The 24320-nt window shown below is 37.5% G+C and overlaps 3 protein-coding genes across 3 annotated transcripts; all 3 read right to left on the bottom strand.

Moving 5' to 3' along the window:
- Positions 1–213: 213 nt before the first annotated feature.
- LOC306844232 (leukocyte elastase inhibitor A-like) lies at positions 214–9113 on the bottom strand (the record flags this gene model as incomplete). Its single annotated transcript, XM_079376203.1, has 6 exons — positions 214–621; positions 1396–1447; positions 2225–2298; positions 2578–2715; positions 8387–8506; positions 8976–9113. The coding sequence occupies 6 exons, from the start codon at positions 9111–9113 to the stop codon at positions 214–216; spliced, it is 930 nt and encodes a 309-aa protein (XP_079232329.1).
- Positions 9114–10300: 1187 nt separating this feature from the next.
- Positions 10301–12492, bottom strand: LOC306843833 (leukocyte elastase inhibitor-like). Its single transcript, XM_079375517.1, has 7 exons — positions 12256–12492; positions 11990–12168; positions 11725–11862; positions 11525–11642; positions 11243–11385; positions 10903–11070; positions 10301–10793 (listed from the first exon to the last, which is right to left on the bottom strand). Coding segments are annotated over exons 1-7 (1161 nt in total). The 5' UTR covers positions 12257–12492; the 3' UTR covers positions 10301–10379.
- Positions 12493–14269: 1777 nt separating this feature from the next.
- On the bottom strand, positions 14270–17961 carry LOC306843834 (leukocyte elastase inhibitor-like). The gene is made up of 7 exons (XM_079375518.1): positions 17771–17961; positions 17192–17370; positions 15665–15802; positions 15403–15520; positions 15138–15280; positions 14838–15005; positions 14270–14745 (listed from the first exon to the last, which is right to left on the bottom strand). Exons 2-7 carry the CDS (start codon positions 17357–17359, stop codon positions 14338–14340), a joined length of 1143 nt encoding a protein of 380 aa, XP_079231644.1. The 5' UTR covers positions 17360–17370; positions 17771–17961; the 3' UTR covers positions 14270–14337.
- Between the last annotated feature and the right edge of the window lie 6359 nt (positions 17962–24320).

Raw genomic sequence — 24320 nt, 5'->3', positions numbered from 1 at the left:
CAGCCTATATTTTTCCCTAATTTAAGGTAAACATACAACTGAAAGGGTCATGCTCAAAACCAAAATGCATGGCTCTAAAATTACATTACAATAAATGATCTGGATGATCTGATATGCCATTTGTGAACACAAAAACAAATGAAAATTGTATTATTTTGTTTGCTTATATATATATATATATATATATATATAGAAATTCTTAATTAAAAAAAATTAGGATGGGCCTCTCAATCTGCCAAGGAAGAGGATGCTGTTAGTGGGGTTGTGCCTGATGAAGAACATGAACGGATGATCTGCTGTGAAACTTTCTGAACTGCGGCCACAAAAATATGTAAAGCCTGCAGTGGCTGCTGCTGCCTCAGTGCCTTCCTCATTCACCTCAATAAAAGCTTTGTGAACCACTGCTGAAATGAAGAGACCACCTTTACTGCTCATGCCTGTCAGATCAGCCTTTGTTTCCTGGAACACAGATATCATACCCATCTCTTGCAGTATTTCTGATAGGGAGCTCTCAATCTCCAGCTTGAACTTTGGCAAATGGACTCTGATATCCATCCATGTGCCCATTTTGTCTCTTCTGGTCCAGTCAAGCAGCTTGTCAAGGGTCAACTCGCTCTCCAGCTGTTAAACACACAGACATACAAACGTGGTCAGAATTGTTAGTACCATTGGTAAATATGTTCAAAGAAAATAAACCCGCATTATAAATCTGAAAATAAACCCACATTATAAATCCTTTTGAACTTTTATTAAAAAAAAATAAATCTAACATTTCATTGAACTTAAACAATTGAAAATGGGGGAAATCTCATTATGAAATGTTTCTCAAATACATGTTGGACACGATTATTGGCACCCCTAGAAATTATTACAAGTAAAATATCTCTGAAGTATATTCCCATTCATATTTACAATTTTGAGCACTCCAGGGGGATTATGAACGTGAAATTATCCAGCCATGGCTTCCTGTTTCACAGAAATATAAATAGGAGGGAAAACAAAGTCCAAATTCCCTTAATCATCCATCACAATGAGAAAAACCAAAGAATATATTTCTGATGTGCAGCAAAAGATAATTGACCTTCACAAATTAGTGAAGTGGCTTTAAGAAAATTCCACATTTTCACCATCCGGGCAATAATTAAGAATTTCCAATCAACACAAAATGTTACGAAACTGCCTGGAAGAGGACGTGTGTCTATATCGTCCTAATGCACGGTGAGGAGGAGACTTTGTGTGGCTAAAGACTTTAAGGACCACAGTTGGAGAATTGCAGAAAATAGTCTCGGGGTCAAAAAACCTTATTTGATCAAAAAATGATCAAACAGCACCTACATCACATGTTGTTTGGGAGGGCTCCAAGAAAAATTCTACTAGCTCATCAAAAAAACTAACTCCAGCATATTCAGTTATCAGACACGACTGGGACTTCAAAAGGGACTGGCTTCTATGGTCGGATGAACCTAAAAAAATGAGCTTTTTAGCAGCAAACACTCAAGATGGGTTTGGTGCACACAGGGATAAAAAGTACCCCATGTGTACAATGAAATATACTGCTGTATTTGTGATGTTGTGGGCCTATATTTCTGCTGGAGGTCCTGGACATCTTGTTTAGACACATGGCATCATAGATTCTATCAAATACCAACAGATAAAAAAAAAATCTAAATGTGACTGACTCAGTTAGAAATCTTATAATGTTTGGATCTTCCAACTGGACAATAATCCAAAAACAAACTGAGCACAAAACCAAGCTTCTGCTATGGCCATTCCAGTTCCCTGACCTGCACCCCATAGAAAATGAGTGAGGTGAACTGAAAAGAGGCACCACCAACATAGAGCTGGGATTCTAAAGGGTCTGGAGTGATTCTGGATACATGCTGAAAATTATCATGCCGTCTAATCAGCATCTTGATATGCCACACCTGTGAGGTGGATGGATTCTCTCGGCAAATAAGTGCTCACTAGCACAGATTTGTGAACAGTATTTGAGAGAAATAGGCCTTTTGAGTACATAGAAAAAGTCTTAGATCTTTGAGTTCAGCTCATGACAAATGGGGGCAAAAACAAAAGTGTTGCGTTTATAATTTTGTTTAGTGTATAAAGCAAATAAAGCTGAATGTGATTACCCTATTATTCCCATCCACATTCTGATAGATTTGACGTTACTAAATTCTCACTCTCTGTCTGCTCTTCCACCCATTTGTTAATGAGCTGTCATTACTTGTCAAATGCTCCAATGAAGTTCACAGCCTGAAGGTCAGCGTGGTACAGCTTCAGAGTGGAGTCCAAATACTCCTGCAAAATACACACAATAAAAACAGAGTATGCATGAAAATGTCACATTATTACAGGCAGAATAGAGCACCCTCTAATGAGCAAGACTGGAGAACAATACAATGATTGTTGTTGAATTTGATTATAAATAAAATATTTGATATTCTATTGATGTAATTTAATTAATGTGGTTTGCATGGTTCTCTGAGGCCCTCATTGCATGTGCAAAATAAAAATTATTCACCTAAACCGCAGAAGCCCTTGTCAAAATGTTATTCCACATCTATGAAATGGACTCACAGGTAAGAAGGTGAAGGTTTTCTCTCCATAGAGGCGGTTGGCCAGTTTGAGGATACAGGATGCTGATGGTTTGTTGATATTTGAGGTGAGGGTCTCAAAATGAGAATGAACATCAGAGACAGAACTGAAGGACAAAACCTGAAAAATACATTTTACAAAACCCCTCAAAAACCTGTGACACTGTCACAAAAGGTCACATTTCATATTCAATTACAAGGTCACAACGTATTCAATTACATAATTACATTTTAAATACCCAGTCATACAAGTAACACCTAATAATATGAAGAATACAAATAAAAATTATTTCAGAAATAAAAAATATCCACAGTTTTCACGTTATTAAATTTGTACATTATTCCTCTATATCATACTGATATTCGTATTTAATGCCACAGTTTAATGGGTAAATTATTTTATCAGAGAAATTCAACAAACACACACACACACACACACACAGTCAGGCTTTTATTTGTGCACGTAACAAGAGTCAATCTATGTGGAATGTGTTGATCTCGACTCGTCCGACAGAGCGTCTTTCACAGGGTTTTGGCTGCTTTATGCTTTACGAACCACCAGATGGCCTTGTTTTCGACACGCGAAGCTTTGAATCTTTTCCCGGAACAGTCAGAGGAAAGCTTTTTTTTTTTTTTTTTGATGAAAGGAATCATGAGTTTAATCAATCATTACTTGAAGCAAATACAAATAATAAGTACAAGTGAGACCAAATGAGAATGAGATATTTTTCTTTGCTGACTTATAAGAGCCAAAGCATTTCAAGAGATGAGGAGGAGTAGTGGAAGAGCACAACAAAACTGTTTACCACACTGATCTGTGAAACTCTTCCCACATTTATCACATGACATGCATATGGCTTCTTTCCAGTGTGGATCCCCATGAGTCTCTTAAGGTCCATTTCTATTCTAACCCTAATCAAACACACCTGAGCATGATAATCAGTGTCTTCAGAATCATTAGAAAATCACAGGTAGGTGAATTTTATCAGGGTTCGAGTTAAACTCTGCAGCGCATTGGCCCTCCAGGGCAATATTTGAGGAACCCTGGTCTATTTTTTCTTGAAGCTCTTTCCGCACTGATCACATGTGAACGGCGAGTGAATGTGCATTTACTGCACTGATCACATGTGAACGGCGAGTGAATGTGCATTTACTGCTGTTTGTTTTTTTGCATTGGTCTGACCAGATTAATCTCATGTGACAGTCGTGTTGGTGTGAACAAGAGTTAAAAGATACCAATCAACCACTGTCCTGTCACTCATCATTGGTTTCTTGAGCTGCAGATGTGGTAAGATGCATTGTTTACCTTGCTGTGTTTCAAGAGTGCATCAGGCGCGAGTAGTGAAAATACGGAATGGAGTTTAATTTATATGGACTCTTAATGAGCCAAGTGGAATGGATTTGAGGAGGCAGCAGCGTGGAAGTCAAGGCTGCAGCTAAAATGCGGAATGGATTAATTTGGGCATTCCTTAAGTGGAATTGATTTGACTGACGGCGCTCTGGGAAGTAAAAAGACATTACGCCGCTGATTAAAGACGGTAAAAGTGAGTGGGTACAATTTCATCGAAATTAAATTTGGGTGGGTCTCGTCTCAGTAGTTATGTTAAGGTATAGGGTAGTGTTCACACCTGTCCTGGAGGACCCCCTGCCCTGCACATTCTTGCAGTCGCTACTAACGAGCTCATGAGTGGAGTCGGGTGTGTTAGATGAGGGAGACATACAAAAGGTGCAGGGCAGGGGGGCCTCCAGGTTTGGGAACCTCTGATCTAGAGTATGGTCATACAGAATAAGGCTTCAATATGTGCTTCATAAATTCTAATAAGCAGCCAATATATAGTAATATGCATAATAATAAAGAACTAGTTAATAGTGAATTGTGTTCCCTAATCTTAAGTGTTATCATATATTTGATATACTAGTAGTTATTCATTGTGAAATAGTACTTTTTTAGTAGGTCTCAAACTCCATTCCTGGAGGGAATTTGCAAATTAATACAGCAATAGTCAGGGTTACTGTGAATAGGAATCATATAGAAAGAACGAGCAAACCTATAAAGGAAACATTTTTATGAGTGTTTGAAAATGGGACATGGTGTTGAAGTGATGCTTAGATGCTTGGGGTGAATTTGCTTTTCATTTTCTCAAACTATACAGTAAAAATATTTGAATACAACAATAGTCAGGGTGACCGTGAATTGGAATCAATTGAAAGAACGAGCAAACCTATAAAGCAAAGATTTTTATAAGTGTTTGAAAATGAGATGCAATGTAAAAGCCATATCCACAGCCATATCGCACCTGCAGCCCAAGACCGGTTGCCCACTGAAGCTAAGCAGGGTTGAGCCTGGGTCAGTACCTGGATGGGTGATCTCCTGGGAAAACTAGGTGGCTGTTGGAAGAGGTGTTAGTGAGGCCAGCTGGGGGTGCTCACCCTGTGGTCTTTGTGGGTCTTAACACCCCAGTATAGTGACGGGGGCACTATACTGTGAAAAGCACCATCTTTCAGATGAGACGTTAAACTGAGGTCCTGACTCTCTGTGGTCACTAAAAAATCCCATGGCACTTCTCGTAAAGAGTAGGGGTGTAACCCCGGTGTCCTGGCCAAAATTCCCTCCACTGGCCCTTATCAATCATGGCCTCCTAGTAATCCCCATCCACTTGATTGGCTCTATCACTCTCTCCTCTCCACCTGTAGCTGGTGTGTGGTGAGCGCACTGGCACCGTTGTACTGTGGCTGCCGTCGCATCATCCAAGTGAATGCTGCACACTGGTGGTGGTTGAGGAGAGACCCCCATATGATTGTAAAGCGCTTTTGGTGTATGGCAATACACAAATGCGCTATATAAATGCATCATTCATTCATTCATTCATTCATTCATTCAAAAGTGCTTATGCACTTTTATGGGACGTGATTTAAAAGTGCAAGGATACACTTGGATGCTTGCAGTGACTTTTCCATTAATTTTCTCCAAAACTATACAGTAAAAATATTTAAAAATTATTACAGTAATAGTCAGGGTCACTGTGAATAGGAATCAATCGATAAAACGAGCAAAAATGGGTAATGGTGCAACTGCTATAATGCACTTTGTGTTTTGGATTGATTTTGCCATTTATTTTCTCCAAAACCTGTGGTGGCTTCTGCCAGTGCTATGAGGAATCATTCTCAGAGTCTTGGGGTTTTGATGCCAGAATTTAGATTTTATTATCAGAGACAATGAAACCGAGAGACCCTGCAGTGAATCTCCCGAATCTGTGTTTGTTCCCTCTTAAATACAGTTTTTGCCCTAAGGCGGGTTCTATACATTTCCTATATCGTTATTGTTATTAGGAAACAGTCTCCATCTGCAGACAATAGGCCCCAATTTATGTTACGTTAAAGGAAGAGACCCTATCATGTCAAAACAGGATGTGCAGCTTTACCTTACACCATACGTCTGCACATTCCATTCTTCTGCAGGCCTCTACACATACAGGCAGATACAATTTTTTAGTAGTAGAATAAGTTGATACATAAATGGCTATTTTCACATTGATTACACTTGATTAATTTGTATTTTGATTAATAAAACTCTTCGACAAACCATACAGTAAAAAGACTTGACAATTCATACAGTAATAGTCAGGGTGACTGTGAACAGGAATCAACTGAAAGAACGAGCAAACCTATAAAAGAAACACTTTTATGAGTGTTTGAAAATGGGACATGATGTAAAAGTGCAAGGATACACAGATGCTTGTGGTGAATTTGCCTTTCATTTTCTCCAAAACTATACAGTAAAAATATTTTAAAACTATTTCAGTAATAGTCAGGGTCACTGTTAACAGGAATCAGTTGGAAGAATGAGCAAACCTATTAAGGAAAGCTTTTTACGAATAAGTGCTTATGAGAAAGTGTGAGAATGCACATTGAGTTTTGGAGTGATTTGCCATTAATTTGTACAAAAATCATACAGTAGATTTAATTTGAAAATCAATACAGTAATAGTCACTGTAAACAAGTATCAGTTGAAAGGTACACACACAGCCTATAGTAACATTGATAAATTATGTATATTAATAAATGTACAATACAAATGTTAATGTACAAAAAATTATGTATTCCGAAACATTAATCCAATGTTCAAGTCATTAAAAAAATCGTGAAATTGTATTGTCATATTATAAAATAGCAATAAATACATATTCTGATGTCGCTTTATGGTCTTTTTAGGGTTCAATTAAGTTTGATGTAGACATATTTTGGGTCAACCTGAACAGCAATCTATTGAAAATATGAGCAAAAGTACAAAGGAAACGCCGTTATGACAGCTTCTTTATACTCATTTTGACCGCTCCCTGCATCCTTGACCGCAGTGTCATACGATATCTTGCATGGGTTTGACTAGCCCATCCAACACTCATCAGAATGAGGAAGAAAAATTTATTTTCACAGAAATGTACTATAGGCTACAGAGAGTCGTGTTGGTAAATAGCTTGGCAGCAATCTCAATCATTTTACACTACAAAAGATGCATGGGCATTCATATACACACACACTGAATTCCCCTCAGCATCCATTTTTATCTGGTGTAAAAAAAAAAAAAATAATAATAATAATGGAGTTGCTTCCCAGATAAAGGTAAAGTAAACGGCCCAACAATTTCTTAAAGTCACCAACAGAGGTCACTCAACCGTCATTGAACAAAACACACCCTGATATATGCACGTTGGTCACTTATACAGTTGTCAAATCCTGGTTTGGTTTTGTTCAGTCTTTGTGGGATCAGAAGATCATCGTGATGGTCTGCCATTTAGCATGCATTAGCATACTGGCAAATCATACAACCTAGTGAAATATTGATTTGAGATGCTATTAAACATGTCCTCTAAATCTAACTTATAAAGATGAACCATTCAGTTTAAATATCAAGCCAAAGTATAATGGAAAGTAATAGGAAATTAATGAGAGGTAGATAAGGATTAGCACCAGTGTATGCCTTATGTGACAATGATAAAGCAAAAAATGGAGAACAGCAACCCACACACACGTACAAATTATGGAACTCTAATTAGTGCAGTTTTAATACAAATATCATGGGCAAACAATTTTTAGTGTAGCAAAACCAAGGTTAATTTGTGGTTACCATGGTTAGCCATGTTTTTTTTGTTTTGTTTGTTTTTTTTATAGTAAAACCATGGGTAATTTTCATAAGGGTTTGCCTGTTATACATTCCACTTTCTGAAACAAACATTCAGCTCATACTTAAAAATTTGACTCTATAAAGGAATAGCCTATTACTACAAGTAATCTAGAATGTGGAAACAAAAACAAATAGTGTGAATTATTTCATAAAATATTCAGAGCAAAAACAGATTTTTTTTTTTAACCTATTTTTATGCATACACTATATGAATTCCGTCATCAGCACAGTGTCTACTAACTCGCAGTTTGCACATGCATTTTTATTTTTTGGCACGAAGTAGTGAAAAAACAGAGGATTGATGAGTGCTTGTGTGAGGGGAATGCCTGCAACTCAAAGATCAATTTTATCGTTCAAAACTTCTGAAGAGAAATAGTGCTGACACTGGACAAGCCTTTCTAAAGCACATGTGTCAAGTGCATGTCTTCACAAAGGCTATCAAAGACTTTGGGGTTAAACAGAGAAAAACACTATCTTTCTAGGATGGGCCTCTGAATCTGCCAACAAAGTGGATGCTGTTACTGGGGTTGTGCCTGATGAAGAACAAGACGGGGTGATCTGCTATGAAATGCTGAAATTCTAGTCAAATGGCACAGGCAAAAACACAGACTGCAGTGGCTGCCGCTGCCTCAGTGCCGTCCTCATTGACGTCAATAAAAGCCTTGTGGATCACTGCTGAAATGGAGAGACCATCCTGACTGCTCATGCCTGTCAGATCAGCCTTTGTTTCCTGAAACACAGAGCTCATACCCATCTCTTGCAAAACTACTGATAGGGAGCTCCTGACCTCCAGCTTGAACTTTGGCAAATGGACTCTGATATCCATCCGTGTCACCATTTCAGAATCAGAATGAGCTTTTTTGGCCAAGTGTGTTTACACATACAAGGAATTTGTTGTAGTGACAGAAGCTCCACAGTGCAACAGAAAGACAGCAACAGGACAGGACACAGATAATAAAAGAATAACAACAATTAGCCAAAAGGCAATGTACAAAGCAGCAAAAACACAATATATATAATATAGACAACTAATATAATATAGACAACTAAAATTTTGTCTCTTCTGGTCCAGTCAAGCAGCTTGTCAAGGGTCAACTCGCTCTCCAGCTGTCAAACACACACCCACACATATGCTGAAAAATAACAGCACCAAACTAGTCTAAAGCATCATCAAAACTATCCATGGCACTTTTGCTGACCTTCAGAAGAGGGTCAGAGCCATCCTGAGTTTCGTTTGGAAGAAGGATCAACATGCTGAGCTCCTCCTGTTTATATGGCAACTCCTGCAGTTCATACTCTGGGATGTAGCTGTATGGAAACTTTTTCTCCTGGTACATCATTTGCACAGGCTGGCGCTCATTTTTATTGAAGACAAATGCAGTCATTTCATTTTATTGCCTATTTTGGGCTGGGTAAGAACATTGTGTAAAAAAACAGTGACCTTCAGTTTGCATATGCTTTTGCACTACTGACACAAAGTGCAGATCACACCTGGTTTATTTTAAATGGCATTTCTCATGTGTCCTGCTTTAAATGTGCATCCAGTCCCCATTGAAGTAGATGGCATTAACCAGAACTAGTCGGTGTGCTCATTTACCACACAAGCCTGAAGACAATCTTTAATTTTATCTGGAACAAAAAAATATTTTGTTGTTTCATTATTCATATTGTTATGAACATTGGCATTAAATCATAAGCTTTTGTGTTTCTCACAGTTGAAGGGGCAGTATGTAATATTGGCAACAAGAGGTTAAAATAGGTACTGCAGTCCACATTCAAATTATTGAAGAAATTTTTTTTCCGCCCCCTCTTCATCAGAGTCAGACTGAGGACACATAACAGGAACAAGCGCAATTGACAAAAGAAGGCGACAAGCCTAATACACTGTAAGTTGTGGCCTAATGGTTAGAAAGTTGGACTTGTAACCTGAAGATCGTGGGTTCGAGTCTCAGGTCCAGCAGGGATTGTAGGTGGGGGGAGTGAATAACCAACACTCTCAATACCAAAACTTGTTTTTCAGAGAAACAAGTATATGAACTTATGTTTCTTAAATATCTGTGAAATATTATATTTTTAAACTTTAGTGCAGTAAAAAAAAAACTGCACTATTTCTGCATTAAAGTCATGACTTTCATGAAATATTTCATATATTACATGTAGAGTACCTACATCAATTCTTTATCACACCTAAAGAATAAAGGTAATGCTAATCTTAAACATTGCCATCCACATAATTTTACATTCACACTGATGTGATGAGGGTTCATGTTATTAAACCCCTCACTCTCTGTCTGCTCTTCCACCCATTTGGTAAAAGAGGTAGTTATTCTTTTACTTAATTTTAATGGGAAAATACAACACATTTTGTGCATTACTTGTGTGTTGTTTTGCCAATTTTTAAAACTTACAGCTTCCTTAAGACAAATATACAATTCAAAGATCATTTTCAAAACACTGATGTGATTAAAGGGAGATTCCCTGACTTTCCTAATGCCATGTGTGAAGACAAGAACAAACGCATATTGTGAAGTTTATTGATTGAAGTTTATTTATTTGATAAAACATTCACAGAAAAACATAATTCTTCAGTTGGGTGCACATTTCTAGAATGGACCTCTGAATCTGCCAAGGAAGAGGATGCTGTTAGTGGGGTTGTGCCTGATGAAGAACATGAAGGGATGATCTGCTATGAAACTCTGAAATTCTAGTCGAAGGGCACAGTTACGCACACAGATTGCAGTGGCTGCTGCTGCCTCAGTGCCTTCCTCATTGACGTCAACAAACGCTTTGTGAATCACTGCTGAAATGAAGAGACCATGCTGACTGCTCATGCCTGTCAGATCAGCCTTTCTTTCCTGGAACACAGATATCATACCCATCTCTTGCAGTATTTCTGATAGGGAGCTCTCAACCTCCAGCTTGAACTTTGGCAAATGGACTCTGATATCCATCCGTGTTGCCATTTTGTCTCTTTCAGTCCAGTCAAGCAGCTTGTCAAGGGTCAACTCGCTCTCCAACTGTTAAACACACACACACACACACATGAAAAATAACATACACAGAACCAGAACTATTCGACAGGATCAAAACTATTAATCTTTTCTGGATCAAGGCAATTTTGCTCACTTTCAGAAGAGGGTCGGAGCCATCCTGAGTTTCGTCTGGAAGAAGGATCAACATGCTGAGCTCCTCCTGTTCATATGGTAACTCCAGCACCTGCAGTTTAGACTCTGGGATGCACCTGAAGGGGAACTTTTTATTCTGGTACATCATTTGCACAGGCCGGCTCTCATTCTGATTGAAGACAAATTTCATTAAATCAAGATATGCATATAAAATTGGTTGGTTATATAAAAAAGTGCATGTGTGGGTGTTGGAAGAGTTACTTAGAAGTAACTCTTGCAACAGTGGGTAAGCACTATCAGTTGCCTTATGCTGTTCCACTCCAAAAAAAGGTGGAAAGTACCTGGTTTATTTTAAATGGCATTTCTTTAGTTTTTCTTGCTTTAAATTTGTGCATCCAGTTCCCTTTGAAGTAGATGGCATTAACCAAAACTAGTCGAGTCATTCCAGTCACCATTCCTGGCATGAGAAGATCTTTGATTTTATCTAAAAAACACAAGTTTTGTAGCTCATTTTATATCTGTTTTTTTTTTTTTAATATGTATACACGTATCAAGTCCAAAATTATTCTTTCAAATCTAATTTTATTTATTTGTAGAAGAGCTGATGGAGCTGATCTTCTCACTCTCTGTCTGCTCTTCCACCCATTTGTTAATGAGCTGTCGTGACTCGTCAGATGCTCCAATGAAGTCCACAGCCTGAAGGTCAGCGTGGTACAGCTTCAGAGTGGAGTCCAAATACTCCTGCATGACAAAATAAAGGTGGTGTCTCAGAGCACACAGACAGCTTCAGAGTGTCTCATTACTGATGGCAGAATGGACTCACGGGTAAGAAGCTGAAGGTTTTCTCTCCATAGAGGCGGTTGGCCAGTTTGAGGATATAGGAAGCTGATGGACTGTTGATAGTTGAGGTGAGGGTCTCGAAATGAGAGTGAACATCAGAGACCGAACTAAAGGACAACACCTGCAAAGAGAAAGACAGATAGGTAGATCTAAAAAACATTATTTCATTTTTAAGTTAATTAATGTACTGAAAACTAAAACAAAATTAAAATTAATAGCACCAATGGTAACGTATTTATTCCTCATACCTTTGCCATTTCGTCAGATGTCTCTCCTCGAGCTGCTAAGTAGACCATGCTGAGCGCCGCGCTGATGCTCAGAGGAGAAAAGAACATGTTTCCCTCAGCATTGATCTCGCTCAGAGCCCGATAGAGATCCAGAGCGAAGAGACTGTTAGCACGAGAGAGACCCTCCATGACTGATGACACTGCAAGAAACACCAAAACAACAATTGTGAGTATCATACTTTATGCAACCTTCTATCAAGTCACTAAATATAAATGTAGTATTTTACTTTCTATAAACTATGTCCTTTCGGCGTAATTCAGTTGTCCTCTTTGTTGGTTCGACAGCTTCCACTGCATACGTTTGTAGACAGCGCGTTCAAAATATTAATTTGATGTTGTAAAAGACTGTAATTATATTGAAAATGTTAAATAAGAATGCGTTTAATAGTGCGCTGCACTGATTTGGTGTTGTTGCTGCTGTATGTTGGGTTGAGTGCTGACTCCGTGTGCTTTTATGATGTCTGCAGAAAACAGGGCGTTTCTCAATCAGTAGGCGTTTTTCAACCGCGATAGGTGCTATTTATTTTTCTGTGCAAATAGCATATTTTTTAGCGATAGATACTATTTACACTAAGTGCAAATAGCAATGGATTCTATTTACACTGTTACAATAGCAAAATGTTCTGCTATTTATACTAGTTATTGCAAATAGTGGCAATTATGTATCTGCACCTCAGTATTGTAGTAGCTACATTTTAAAACAGTATGCAATAATACGCAATAATAACGTATTGAGTGTAAATTATAGTTCAAATTATTAAATGGATGCCACCTTATTGGAGATTGAGGTCTCTGCAGAGTAAAAGAGGGCGTTTCTGAATTTGTGGGTGTTTTCAAACTGCTGGGAGTTTCTCAATCATACAAACAAAATGATCTCCTTTACCTAACCCCACCCCTAAACCTACCATCACTATGACGTCAGCCAATCAGGACACATGGTCTAAAAACGCCCCGATCTGGTAACTCCCATTACTTTGCTGCAGAGACCTATACTTGCCTTATTGGGACAATTAAAGCCCTCCCTCCCTACACCCATACCCGATACTTTTATTTTCAACATTTTGATTATTTCCTTAATTTTTATTGAAATTTAAATGCCTTTCTGATGCGTTATGAGATTTGAAAAGGGAGAAAAAAAAAGTTAGGTAAAAGGCGGGTTGGAACTCGAGTCTATCGCGTCAAAAAGCACGCGCCTTACCATCTATGCCACTAAAACAAATGTGAAATAAGCGTCTTTTTTCTTTTTTTAAGTGTTGACTTTCCCAATCACACGTTAGTGTGCGGAGTTAGTGTAAATAGCCTTTGCCAACAAGGTGGGCTATTTGCACTTAGTGTTAAAATGAACCCTCAGTGGGTAACTTGGAGCAAACTGGATAAAGCGGTTGAAAAACGCCTATAGTTGTTCGAAATCGGCTAGGATTATCTGTAACATTCTATAGATACACAGCCTGCCCTAAACCTTGCCACCTTTGCGTTTGACCACTTCTCACATGAAGTATTTCCATTGTTTGGCCCAAATGTTCAAATAGGCTCAAAACGACAAGTGTGTGTGGGTCGAATTTTTGCTTACCTGATGGGACAAACTTGTAGTGTTGTATAATCGCAAGTAAGGTTTATAAGCATTTTTTTTACGTTTTTTATTTGTATATATATATTTTTACACATTTTGATTTTTAAAATGTTGCACTTCACAACACTTATAAACGTTTGTTTAGTAGACCCCATCTAACCGATTATGTGATGTACTAGTTGTAGTGCTTATAACTGATAAAAAGCAGTGGCAAATATTTTTATTAAAAATACATAGGCTATTCATCATCTCTGTAACAATACAATATGCAACACTTTTCATTTTACTACCAAATTAGGCTATATATTAATTTAACTTAGCTACACATTCCTCGACATCACACGATTTTTGGGCATGTGAGTTCCTGAACATGATAAATGTTGGGATATGCTGTTGATTTAGTGTGTTAACAGCTGTGTTATATCTATTCTTTAGCAGACAGCCTTGAGATGTCAGCCTGCCTAATGACTGCACTGAATTCTGATTTACTTTTTTGTCCTTTGCAAAATATATTTTGTGATAGTCAATAAAAGCATTATCAAAAATGTGTTGCATTATGTGCCATAATTTTCCACGAAATTTTTCATCTCAATCCAAATCCAAGAAATTATTTTTGTGTTGCAGTGCACTTAAAAACAAACAAACAAACTGAAAAAAATAATACAAAATGTGAATTATTGACATCTAAATACTAGTATTTATTGTTTATTTTAGTGTTAGATAGACAAACATCACATATTTAAGAAGGGCCTCTGAATCTGCCGAAGAAGAGGATGCTGTTGGTGGGATTGTGCCTGATGAAGAACAAGAAGGGGTGATCTGCCATGAAGTGCTCCTCTCGTAACATACATAATGCCACAATGGCTGCCGTAGCGGCTGCTGCCTCTGTGCCTTCTTCATTTACATCCACAAAGGCCTTGTGGGCCACTGCTGAAAGGAAGAGGCCACCCTGACTGCTCATGCCTGTCAGATCAGCCTTTGGACCCTGAAACACAGAGGTCATCCCCAAACCCATCAATATGTCTGCTAAGGAGCTCTCAACCTCCAGCTTGAACTTTGGCAAGTGGACTATGATCTCTGTATGGGTGTCCATATTGTTTCTGTTGGTCCATTCATGCAGCTTATCGAGGGTCAGCTCGCTCTCCAGCTGTCAAACACACATGGACATGAGTCTCTGAATGTACACAAGATTACAATATTTTCAAGTCAAGCAAATCAGTATGAAATCTTTTTGCTGACCTTATGAAGAGGGTCAGAGCCATCCTGACTTTCCTCAGGAAGAAGGATCAACATGCTGAGCTCCTCCTTTACGTATGGCAACTCCAGCACTTGCAAGCAGTGGTCACAAATATAGTTGAAGGGGAACTTTTTCTTCTGGTACATCATTTGCACTGGCTGGCGCTCATTCTGATGGAAGACAAATATACATACCAGTGAGAAAGTGAACATGAAAAAGAGTATGACCCTCTATCAAGTATATATGATTTTGTATAGTATAAGGACAAACCACTATATTTGTACAATATTTTACAAACAGACCTGGTTCATTTTAAATGGCATTTCTTTAGTGTCTTGAGCATTAAATTTCTGTAGCCAGTTCCCTTTGAAATAGATGGCATTAACCAGAGCTAGTCGGGTCATTCCAGTTACCATTCCCGGCTTGATAAGGTCTTTGATTTTATCTGAAAAACACAAGTGTGTGTTTCTGACTTCACATCTGTAAACTTAATAAAGATATTCTATCAATAGGTTCAAACCGATTCATTAATCTGAAATAGAACTGTTTATGAACTGATCTTCTCACTCTCTGTCTGCTCTTCCACCCATTTGTTAATGAGCTGTCGTGACTCGTCAGATGCTCCAATGAAGTTCACAGCCTGAAGGTCAGCGTGGTACAGCTTCAGAGTGGAGTCCAAATACTCCTGCAGGACACATGACAACAATCAGCAAAAAAGACCTCAAGAAAGACCTATAAATTGTGAAGTTAAACAATAATGGATGGAAAAGAATATATGTCTAGGGTTTAGCTTCCAAATGTCTTTTTGTTAAAGGCAGAATAAACTCACAGGTAAGAAGCTGAAGGTTTTCTCTCCATAGAGGCGGTTGGCCAGTCTGAGGATATAGGAAGCTGATGGGCTGTTGATTGCTGTGGTGAGGCTCTCAAAATGAGAATGAACATCAGAGACAGAATTGAAGGACAAAACCTAAAAAGAGAAAGAGAAGTAAACATATTAACTGTACTTGTTTACAAAGGAGAGACTTTACTAAGAGTTTTACAAAATTTACCATATATTCATTATATATTTCTCTTTTATTCAAAAGTTAAAAAAACGATCAGAAACATACAGAAAAAGCTAAGGGTGTGCACTGAAGAGCCTGTTCTGAGCACATTTATTACAAGGAGTAAGCTAAATGTTGTCAGAGACTGAAGTCTGTTGTCCAGACAAGCATTTACATACATTATCTAGATGAGTCTGAAATTAAAACAAATGATGGCAGCAAAAGCAAAAAAAATTTTGTGGCTAAAATTTGGAATGTCTTCTAGTTGTTTTCAGTTGTTTAGATCTGGATGTATTTGACTGTTTATAAGCTCCTTCTAATAGAGCAGCTTGAAAGAGTGAGAAAGAGAGGTATGTGCAGCTGTGATCATTTGTTTACACTACTCCAGCTCTCCCTCTCTCTGTTGAGTCAGTTGCTCTCTGGTTGTACTCGTACCACAGTCTGCATGTGCTCTTTGGCTAATCAAATCTCCTGCTATGTCTAGGTCATCAATAAATGTCAAATGCTTTGCATTTGATTTCAGTCTAAGCTTGCAAATATACTTTCTAAGATGATGTATGGTTGAAGTCAGCATATAGCACTGCAGTGTTTATGCAACTTGGAACATTTTCATCACGTCTATATGTTAGTTAATATGTAACCGCTGTGGCTATACACAATACTGTAAGCTATAGTTTTGCTATGGTATTCACCAGAGTACTGAATGACAATAGATTATTCTGAATGAGAGCACATTTTCTGCAGTAAAAAAAACGCTTTGGGAATTTTCTTGAATTGGCCTCATCCATGGATAATTAACTGAAATGACAGGAAGAATTCACTGAATGATAATGTCAACTCAGACCTTCACAGTTACCCAACAAGAGTCATTTCAAGACAAGTCGAGACATAAATAACTGCAACATTAATTTTTAGTTACATCTATATTTTCTCAACCCTAAATTGTATTAGGCCTAATTTATTAACAAAAGCATTCTCGACTAAACTCAAAGAATGCGATGACACTGTGAACGAAAGGTATTTTTTCCACTAAATCTTGCTTAAATGAACTTGCCAGGCAAAAACTCATAACTGTGCTATTGTTTGGCTGTGATAAATGTATCTCAGTATTAAGCTCATACTATGAGCAAATATTTACCCTTTTGACATCTGGGCCTCACCCTATTTTTCTCTTTCTGGTTTTGGGTTATGGTTTTGTTTTCTAGTTGGATTTCCCAATCAAGGATTACTGTAAGTGTGCAGAATGTAGCCTATGTGTAGATTCACAACTGACAAAAAAAAAAAAAAAAAAAAATGCTTATTATACCTCATACCTTTTCCATTTCTTTGGCAGTGTCTCCTCGGGCTCCTAAGTAGACCATGCTGAGCGCCGCGCTGATGCTCAGAGGAGAAAAGAACATGTTTTCCTCAGCATTGATCTCGCTCAGAGCCCGATAGAGATCCAGAGCGAAGAGACTGTTAGCACGAGACAGATCCTCCATGACTGATGACACTGCGAAAAAAGATCCGCATAGTTTATGCAACCATCGTGAAAATCCATATAGCCAAGCGCAATATTTTCACAAAAAGCAGCAAAGGGTATTGAGCAGATCTGGAGTATAAACAACTGATATGGTTTATTAATGTCCCGCGTTAGTAGCCTATACAAAAATATCTTTAGACTGCTGTCCGTTCTGATAATATAATGTCCTTTTGTTTTAACATATAACAAATATGGCCTATAGCCTAATAATATGCTGTAAATATTTCCCTCGCGCGCAGAAGTTTGGTTACACGTCAGAGAATAGCTGAGAGAAACACGGAAGTTGCACGTATATTGGCGTTTATTCCAATGGGAAACGACACTCCAGTTCTGAGCACCTGTTTTTGAGAACAGATTAAGTATCACCTACCTTTTATAAAAGATGCTTGTCCCAAAAGAACGTCTGAGTGAAAGACAAACCTGCCCTAGAGTCATGCAATATAAATGGACCAGCAACGCCCATAAAGCGCAGAACAAGCTAGACAGGCAAACTGCATTAGTTTGACATATCACAGGTGAGTCAGTCTCACACTCCCCCACCCTTTTATTACCTTTTCATGTGCTTCCCTTATTTTACTGCATAAATGTGCAACTTTTTAAGCAGATAAATTCAAAAGCGAGTGAAACAATTGTTGGAATGTTTGAGTGTGCTTTCTATGAGACAGAGAGAGAGAGTGGACAATAGGAAATACACTTTGTTTTGTCAGCAACACAAGGCAGATGCATTGAATGAATGTGACCGCTCGGGACTAATCAGTTGGACTTTGTGCATAAAGGCTGAGTCACACTGTTGGATCAGAGGTTCTGCCAATAAAACCTTGTCAATGGCCTTTCACAATAGGGGCTGTGTTTGTGGAGGAAGTGTTTGTCTGAAATGCTTCTTTAGTTCTGTAAATGCATCAAAAGGTTCCTTTTTTCTTGATTGATATATTGAGCATATAGAGTGTATTGATTTCTTCAGGTTACATGAAGTTGCTACCTTAAGAGATAACACCAATAAATTGGCATGATAAGGAATTATGAATGAATAAATCAGCTACCTCACTATCAATGTCAGTATCATCTAATTGCACATTAAGTAGTACAGATTCAGCAATCAGCTGAAACTTGGAACTTGAAAGTTGCTCCTACACACACACACACACACACACACACACAACATTTCTTATTATTATCAATGTTGAAAACAGTTATGCTATTTTGTGTAATATTTTCTCAGGATACGTTGTCGAACAGAAAGCTCAAAAGAGCAACATTTATTTGAAATAGAAATCTTTTGGATCATTATTATAAATGGCTTTACTGTCACTTTTGATCAACTGATGTGTCCCTGCTGAATAAAGTATTAATTTAAATTTTAAAAATCTTACATTGCGTAACTGCGCTCGCAGTGACCCGAGTTCAGTTCTCGTCTCGAAGTCCTTTCTCGATCCTGCTTCCCTCTCTCCTCCCAGTGCTTTCCTGTCGTCTCGCTATAAAAGGCATAAAAAGCCCATAAAAATAACTAAATAAACTTTACATTATTAAGCATTTATAGTCTAAACTAAACCACAGATTTTTTTCCTGAACATTATTTTTAAGAGCTGATCGAGTGCTGTAAGTATACACATACATTTAACATTTAATATTAAATAAAAAAAAATTAGGGTTAGTCCAACCTGAAATTAAACCTTTTATAGCTCTCATATCTGATTCTCCATTCCTCTTATTTTAACAAGCGAGCCTGTGGTCAGTTACAACACTAGCATTTAGTATGGACCTGGAGAGGCACGTCAATGCACCATTTTGAGAAATCTGAACATTGACATAACAGGGTTATGCAATAATATCTTTTTTAGAATCACAGGGTTCAACATTTAGGAGCACTGTTTAAAGGCCCCTGCACAATGACATTTGTGAACCACTAGATGGCAGAATTATTCATGTTTTGTAGCATGCAGGCATATATATACTAAAAAGGTTTTTTTAAAAATGAGTCACAAAACATTTTCTCCTTTCATTTTTAATTTTACTGTCATAAGAACTTGTTTTTACTAGTTTATTGCATAAGCAATAAACTAGAGGTTTACTCTTGGTTCTGTGTGTAGGATACTATGTTTTCAAGTTCAAGTTGAGCTTTATTGTCATTCTGCTACATGTGTGGACATATAGTGGAACGAAATGTCGTGTCTCGCAGGACCACGGTGCTACATACTAGTTAAACATAAGATAAACATAACAACAATGCAAGTATAAGAAAAAAAAAAAACAATAGAGCATCTGACTATAGACAAAAATAGACCATCTGACTATACATATACTATAAATACTATAACTACTATACTTAGTTGCCTAGACATACGCAAACTGAGACTGTACAAGAACTTTACATATATATTGTACATGAAATTGTGGGGAAAAAAAATTGTATATATATTTCGTACATTAAATTGTTGTGCAGATTAAAGAGAGATTATGTGGGAACACAGACAGACAATCACTCACAGACACACATTCAAACACACGCCATTGCTGCTCTTGAATTACACACAGACAGCAGCACTTACATGTCATATTGAGGTTTAAATAAAACTCTTCATGTCAGCACCATGGTTTGCTGTTTCCACACCTCACACTGCATGCATACTTTAACCAGAGTGTGTGTGTGTGTGTGTTTGGTGTTTGGTGTTAATTAGCTCTAGTATGTCCCCAGAAGTTAGTTAAACCTGACAACCTCCCTTTGGGGACATATGGGGACACCCCCAACTGGTAATTTAATTCATAAAGCAAATAGCATTTTTGACTAATAATACAAAATGCAAATGTTTTCTGTAAGAGTTAGGGCTTGGAAAATGAGCATTGTGTAACAATTAGCTTCATATAAGGCAATGGAAATCTATGGTATGCCCTCATTTAGATACCTAACTAAATGTGCGAGTATGTGTATATAAGAGGACAGAGAAGGAGGGACTAAAGATCATAATGTGGCTCTCTGGAAGTAAGAAGGGAATGGTTGGCTATGAAAATACTGTGTGTAACATTGCTCTGTGGCTGACAGACAAGCAGGCACACACACAGCTTCCTGAGTGTACCAAACATCTGCAAATGTACTGAAACACTTGCCCCACCAACACACAGACAGACAGAGATACACTCAGACACATGCACTTTCCTTGACCTCCAAACAACCAAAGAAGTGATGTTGCAAGCATAAAGAATGTGTAAATAAATACAAAACAACATTAATATTAATAATAATAATAATTATAAATTAAACATTTTAAAAGATGACTTTTTGTTACGTGACCATAAAAAGTCAGAACCCTTTAAAATGTATTACATGCTCATACAAGTTTATGAAAAGACAAGAGCAGCTGCAGTTTGGCTTTGATCCTGCTATTTTCAATGAGAACACAATCCATCATATATACAACACAAGTGCCAGCCCATAGCATAGCTAACCTATATTTCAACACAATAAAGGAATCTTTATAGCTTTAACTACAGGGACACAGAGTGAGAAGAGATAATCACCTGTTGAACTGACTCAAATAAGCCAAGGAGAACAGAATTTGACCCGGTTCTTCTTTCTGGTGGTCTGTCCCACTAGATTTGCCATTCTCAGTGGCACTAGTAGATCAATTGTTATTCATCTACAGATGTGGATTCGCCATTTTGCCTACATTTGACCTCTACCTCGAACATCATTATTGAAACAGCACTGTTGCAAAAATAGGGCACATTTAAGTCTTAAAGACTTAGTCCATGAGGTGGTTTCTCACTGACGGTTCAATCACAGCTGAAGGCTATAAATAAGATGAGTGACAAGACAAAGGTTTATTAGACTTCAAAAGTCAGGGAGTGGGCGCTTCAGACTGAATTATCTGAATTATATATAGGAAAATATTCTTTCCAAATATTTCAATTAATATTTAAAACAATCTTAAAACAATTTTAACCTTGAAATATCAGTTTTAAAATCATTTTAATGGTACACTGACTTATAGTCATGACTGTTTTGGGAGTGAACGGGTATGAAATTCTGCAAAAAGGTCAGATTGCTTTATGGCAATAACACTTGTAAGGCTATTCACTGTAATTACGACAGTGATACATTTACGACAGGGAATTTCACTTAACTGTAGGGAAACTAACAATAAATAAAATGTTATGCCCATTAGATTATGTTTTATTAACGTCTACACCTACCCCAATCCTAAACCTACCCCTTACAATAATGCAAAATCAGTAATTTATTGTTATTGTTGTTATTATTGTTGTACAGTGTGACAAAAATCACGCAATATTGAAGTGCGCATGCCCAGTAACCACAGCCTTCTAGCCTTAACCAACTGTAAGGGGCTCCAAAAAAACAAACAAAAAAACAATATATATATATATATATATATAGATAGATAGATAGATAGATAGATAGATAGATAGATAGATAATATGTACACACACACACAAAACAGTTGCTTTAAAGATGTGTATTGACTCAGCTAACTTAAGTTCTGGTCAGTAAATTCCTCCCCAACCATCCTCATGCTATTTGATTAATAAAAATAAAAAAAAACATTTATGGGATTTTTTTTTAACTGACATGTTTTTAAATCTGTTTTATAGTAAGTACCGGTAGATACAGAATTTTGTATAATTTCGTAGAAAGATTTTGTTGGTTTTTACAATCATGATTTCCCTTTACTCTCCACATAAACACATACATATACACAGGAAAGGGGAACACATGGCACTGAAATTCCACACCCTCTACAATAATATGTTTAACCCCCCTCCCACTCCCTGCGCTTCTCACCCCCCCCCCCCCCCCCCACACACACATCCCTCCATCCCCACGACACATTTACACTTGACTCGTCTCTGACTCTGCTGATCCATTCCCACATCCCACAGACTCTCTCTCTCTCTCTCTCTCTCTCTCTATCTCTCTCCTTGCTTATTTGACCGTGTGCCACTTACACAGTGTATACTATGCACACAAGACACCATGTCTGAGGCTGACTGCAGATTTATGGCTCAACATCCTTGATACAGACTGTGTTTTACAGCAAAAGGAAGATAAAAGGGAAAACCTCAATTGGAAGGACTTGCCTACCCGCTTAATTGAATGTAAGTGGAAACCAAATTACATATCACAGTATGGTATTATAAATATGCTACAAAACACTATAGTAAGATGTACTGCAATCATATCTGCTTTTATTGAACGTAACAGCTGCTATGGTGTTGCATTAATACTTTAACTGTATCAAGATACATGTGTGTTGGTAAATGTTTGTGCTGAATCTAGTAAAAAGTACATTGAAGTATGTATAATTTTTCATTGCACTGCTATTACCATTAGGCAGCTGCAAAAGTGATGGTGTGTTGAAGATCAGAGATTAAATGTTCCCTGGTGCGTCTGTGTATGAGTATAAAATAGCTCAGCAAGCTTTATAGTCATTGTATTTAATTTCATTTTACAACATCATTCGTCAAGAAAATTTCAACCCATGTGTAAGATTTAAACCCATATGAAATATATTTTATTTAGGCAGAGCTTTAAGGTGATCTTTCCTAGCTTCCAAACTCAAATGTTTCCTCTGCCATGTGTTAGCAAGTGAAAACTGTCAGTCAAAAATAATTAAGCTGAAGTGACGTCAAAGAAGTGACGTTCCAAGAAACAAGCTGCCAAAATCTCACTGAGTTCTTGGCTAGGGGTCCAACGTAATGATATATTCTCTTAGGGCCCTATCAAAGGAACATCCTAACCCTAGAATCACATCTAATCTGTTTAGTTACCATGTCCATTTCATTTAGTACCTAATTTAAGACAAAATCTGTTCATTTCTACACAGATCAAAAAATTTACTTAATGTCCTGTTAAGTGATGCCAGTTGATACATTTTGGACATTTCCAAACTCATAAAAACGGATTCAATAACATCTATCATATTTTTCCCATATATGGACTCCCTGCTGAAAAATCGCTAAGCTGATTACAAAGCAGAAAGGCTCTCAAAAACTTCTGATTGGATACAAAACAAATCTGACTGCAGCCAGCAAATACTTGTTATTTTACTGATTAGAGAGACTAGGGTGGTTATAAAGATTATGTATGTCTCCAAGCAAAGTCTACAAGGAGAAGGGAAAATGACAGATTCAGTAATATAACCATAATCAACGCTGGCTTTTTAGAGGCGGTAAGAACTGAAGAGATTTGAAAGGATTTAAAACCGACTCAGAAATGACTTCTTACAGTAAGATATTTTATTTAACCAATAGCTAGCCATGTAGCCATATAACAGTAGTATGAGTTCATTACATAGGGTTAGCTATTGTAAATGGTCATTTCATTATGGATTGTGTAAATTATAAACCATATGGGTCGCCAAAATTAACGTCTTCAGCTGTAAAAATAGTGCACATTCCACTTAAACTGATTCTCTTAAACCTGTGTCTTGGTTGCATTTCATCCACAGAGGTGCAGAGCTAATAAACTGTAAACTTTTGTAGTGTAATTAAAAAAAAAAAAATCAATGTTTACAATTACTCAAGACTTACCCACTCAGATGACATCTTTGGGTACATCAGTGCCGCAAACTACATTCATTTGTGCAGAGCCGTAATAAATGCTGGCACTGATAATCCAGGCACAAACATTTTATTTTGTTTGATAACTGAGATTGTCTTGGGATGTGCGGACAGAAAGTCAAAGAGTTTGCCTTTCATAACTGTAGCATAAGCCATTCAAAGCCCTTTAATTGAGACTCTGTAACACTGCACCAGAGAATATAACAACAAGGCCAGATCACAGTACATAGTCACGCACCTATTGCACCATACCGGAAAAAAAAATCGCTATTATGTTCGCTATTAAGATGAATGGAAATAAAGTTGAAAAATACAATTTTAGATTTTCCTCCTGCAAATCACAAATA

The sequence above is a fragment of the Barbus barbus genome, assembly GCF_936440315.1.
Source record: "Barbus barbus genome assembly, chromosome: 24".
Taxonomy (NCBI): Eukaryota; Metazoa; Chordata; class Actinopteri; order Cypriniformes; family Cyprinidae; genus Barbus; species Barbus barbus.
Note: the sequence above shows the minus strand (reverse complement) of the source record. Positions and strands in the feature narration are given on the sequence as shown.

Excerpts from the sequence above, each read along its gene's own strand:
- LOC306843833 (XM_079375517.1), bottom strand. Across the intron at positions 11,643-11,724 it reads AAACCTTCAGCTTCTTACCC|GAGTATTTGGACTCCACTCT; the intron begins GTGAGTCCATTC and ends TTTGTCATGCAG. Across the intron at positions 11,386-11,524 it reads GGTGGAAGAGCAGACAGAGA|ATAAAATCAAAGATCTTCTC; the intron begins GTGAGAAGATCA and ends TGTGTTTTTTAG.
- LOC306843834 (XM_079375518.1), bottom strand. The coding sequence starts at position 17,359 with ATGGAGGATCTGTCTCGTGCTAACAGTCTCTTCGCTCTGGATCTCTAT. Across the intron at positions 15,803-17,191 it reads CTGCCAAAGAAATGGAAAAG|GTTTTGTCCTTCAATTCTGT; the intron begins GTATGAGGTATA and ends TTCTCTTTTTAG. Across the intron at positions 15,006-15,137 it reads TGCCATTTAAAATGAACCAG|AATGAGCGCCAGCCAGTGCA; the intron begins GTCTGTTTGTAA and ends GTCTTCCATCAG.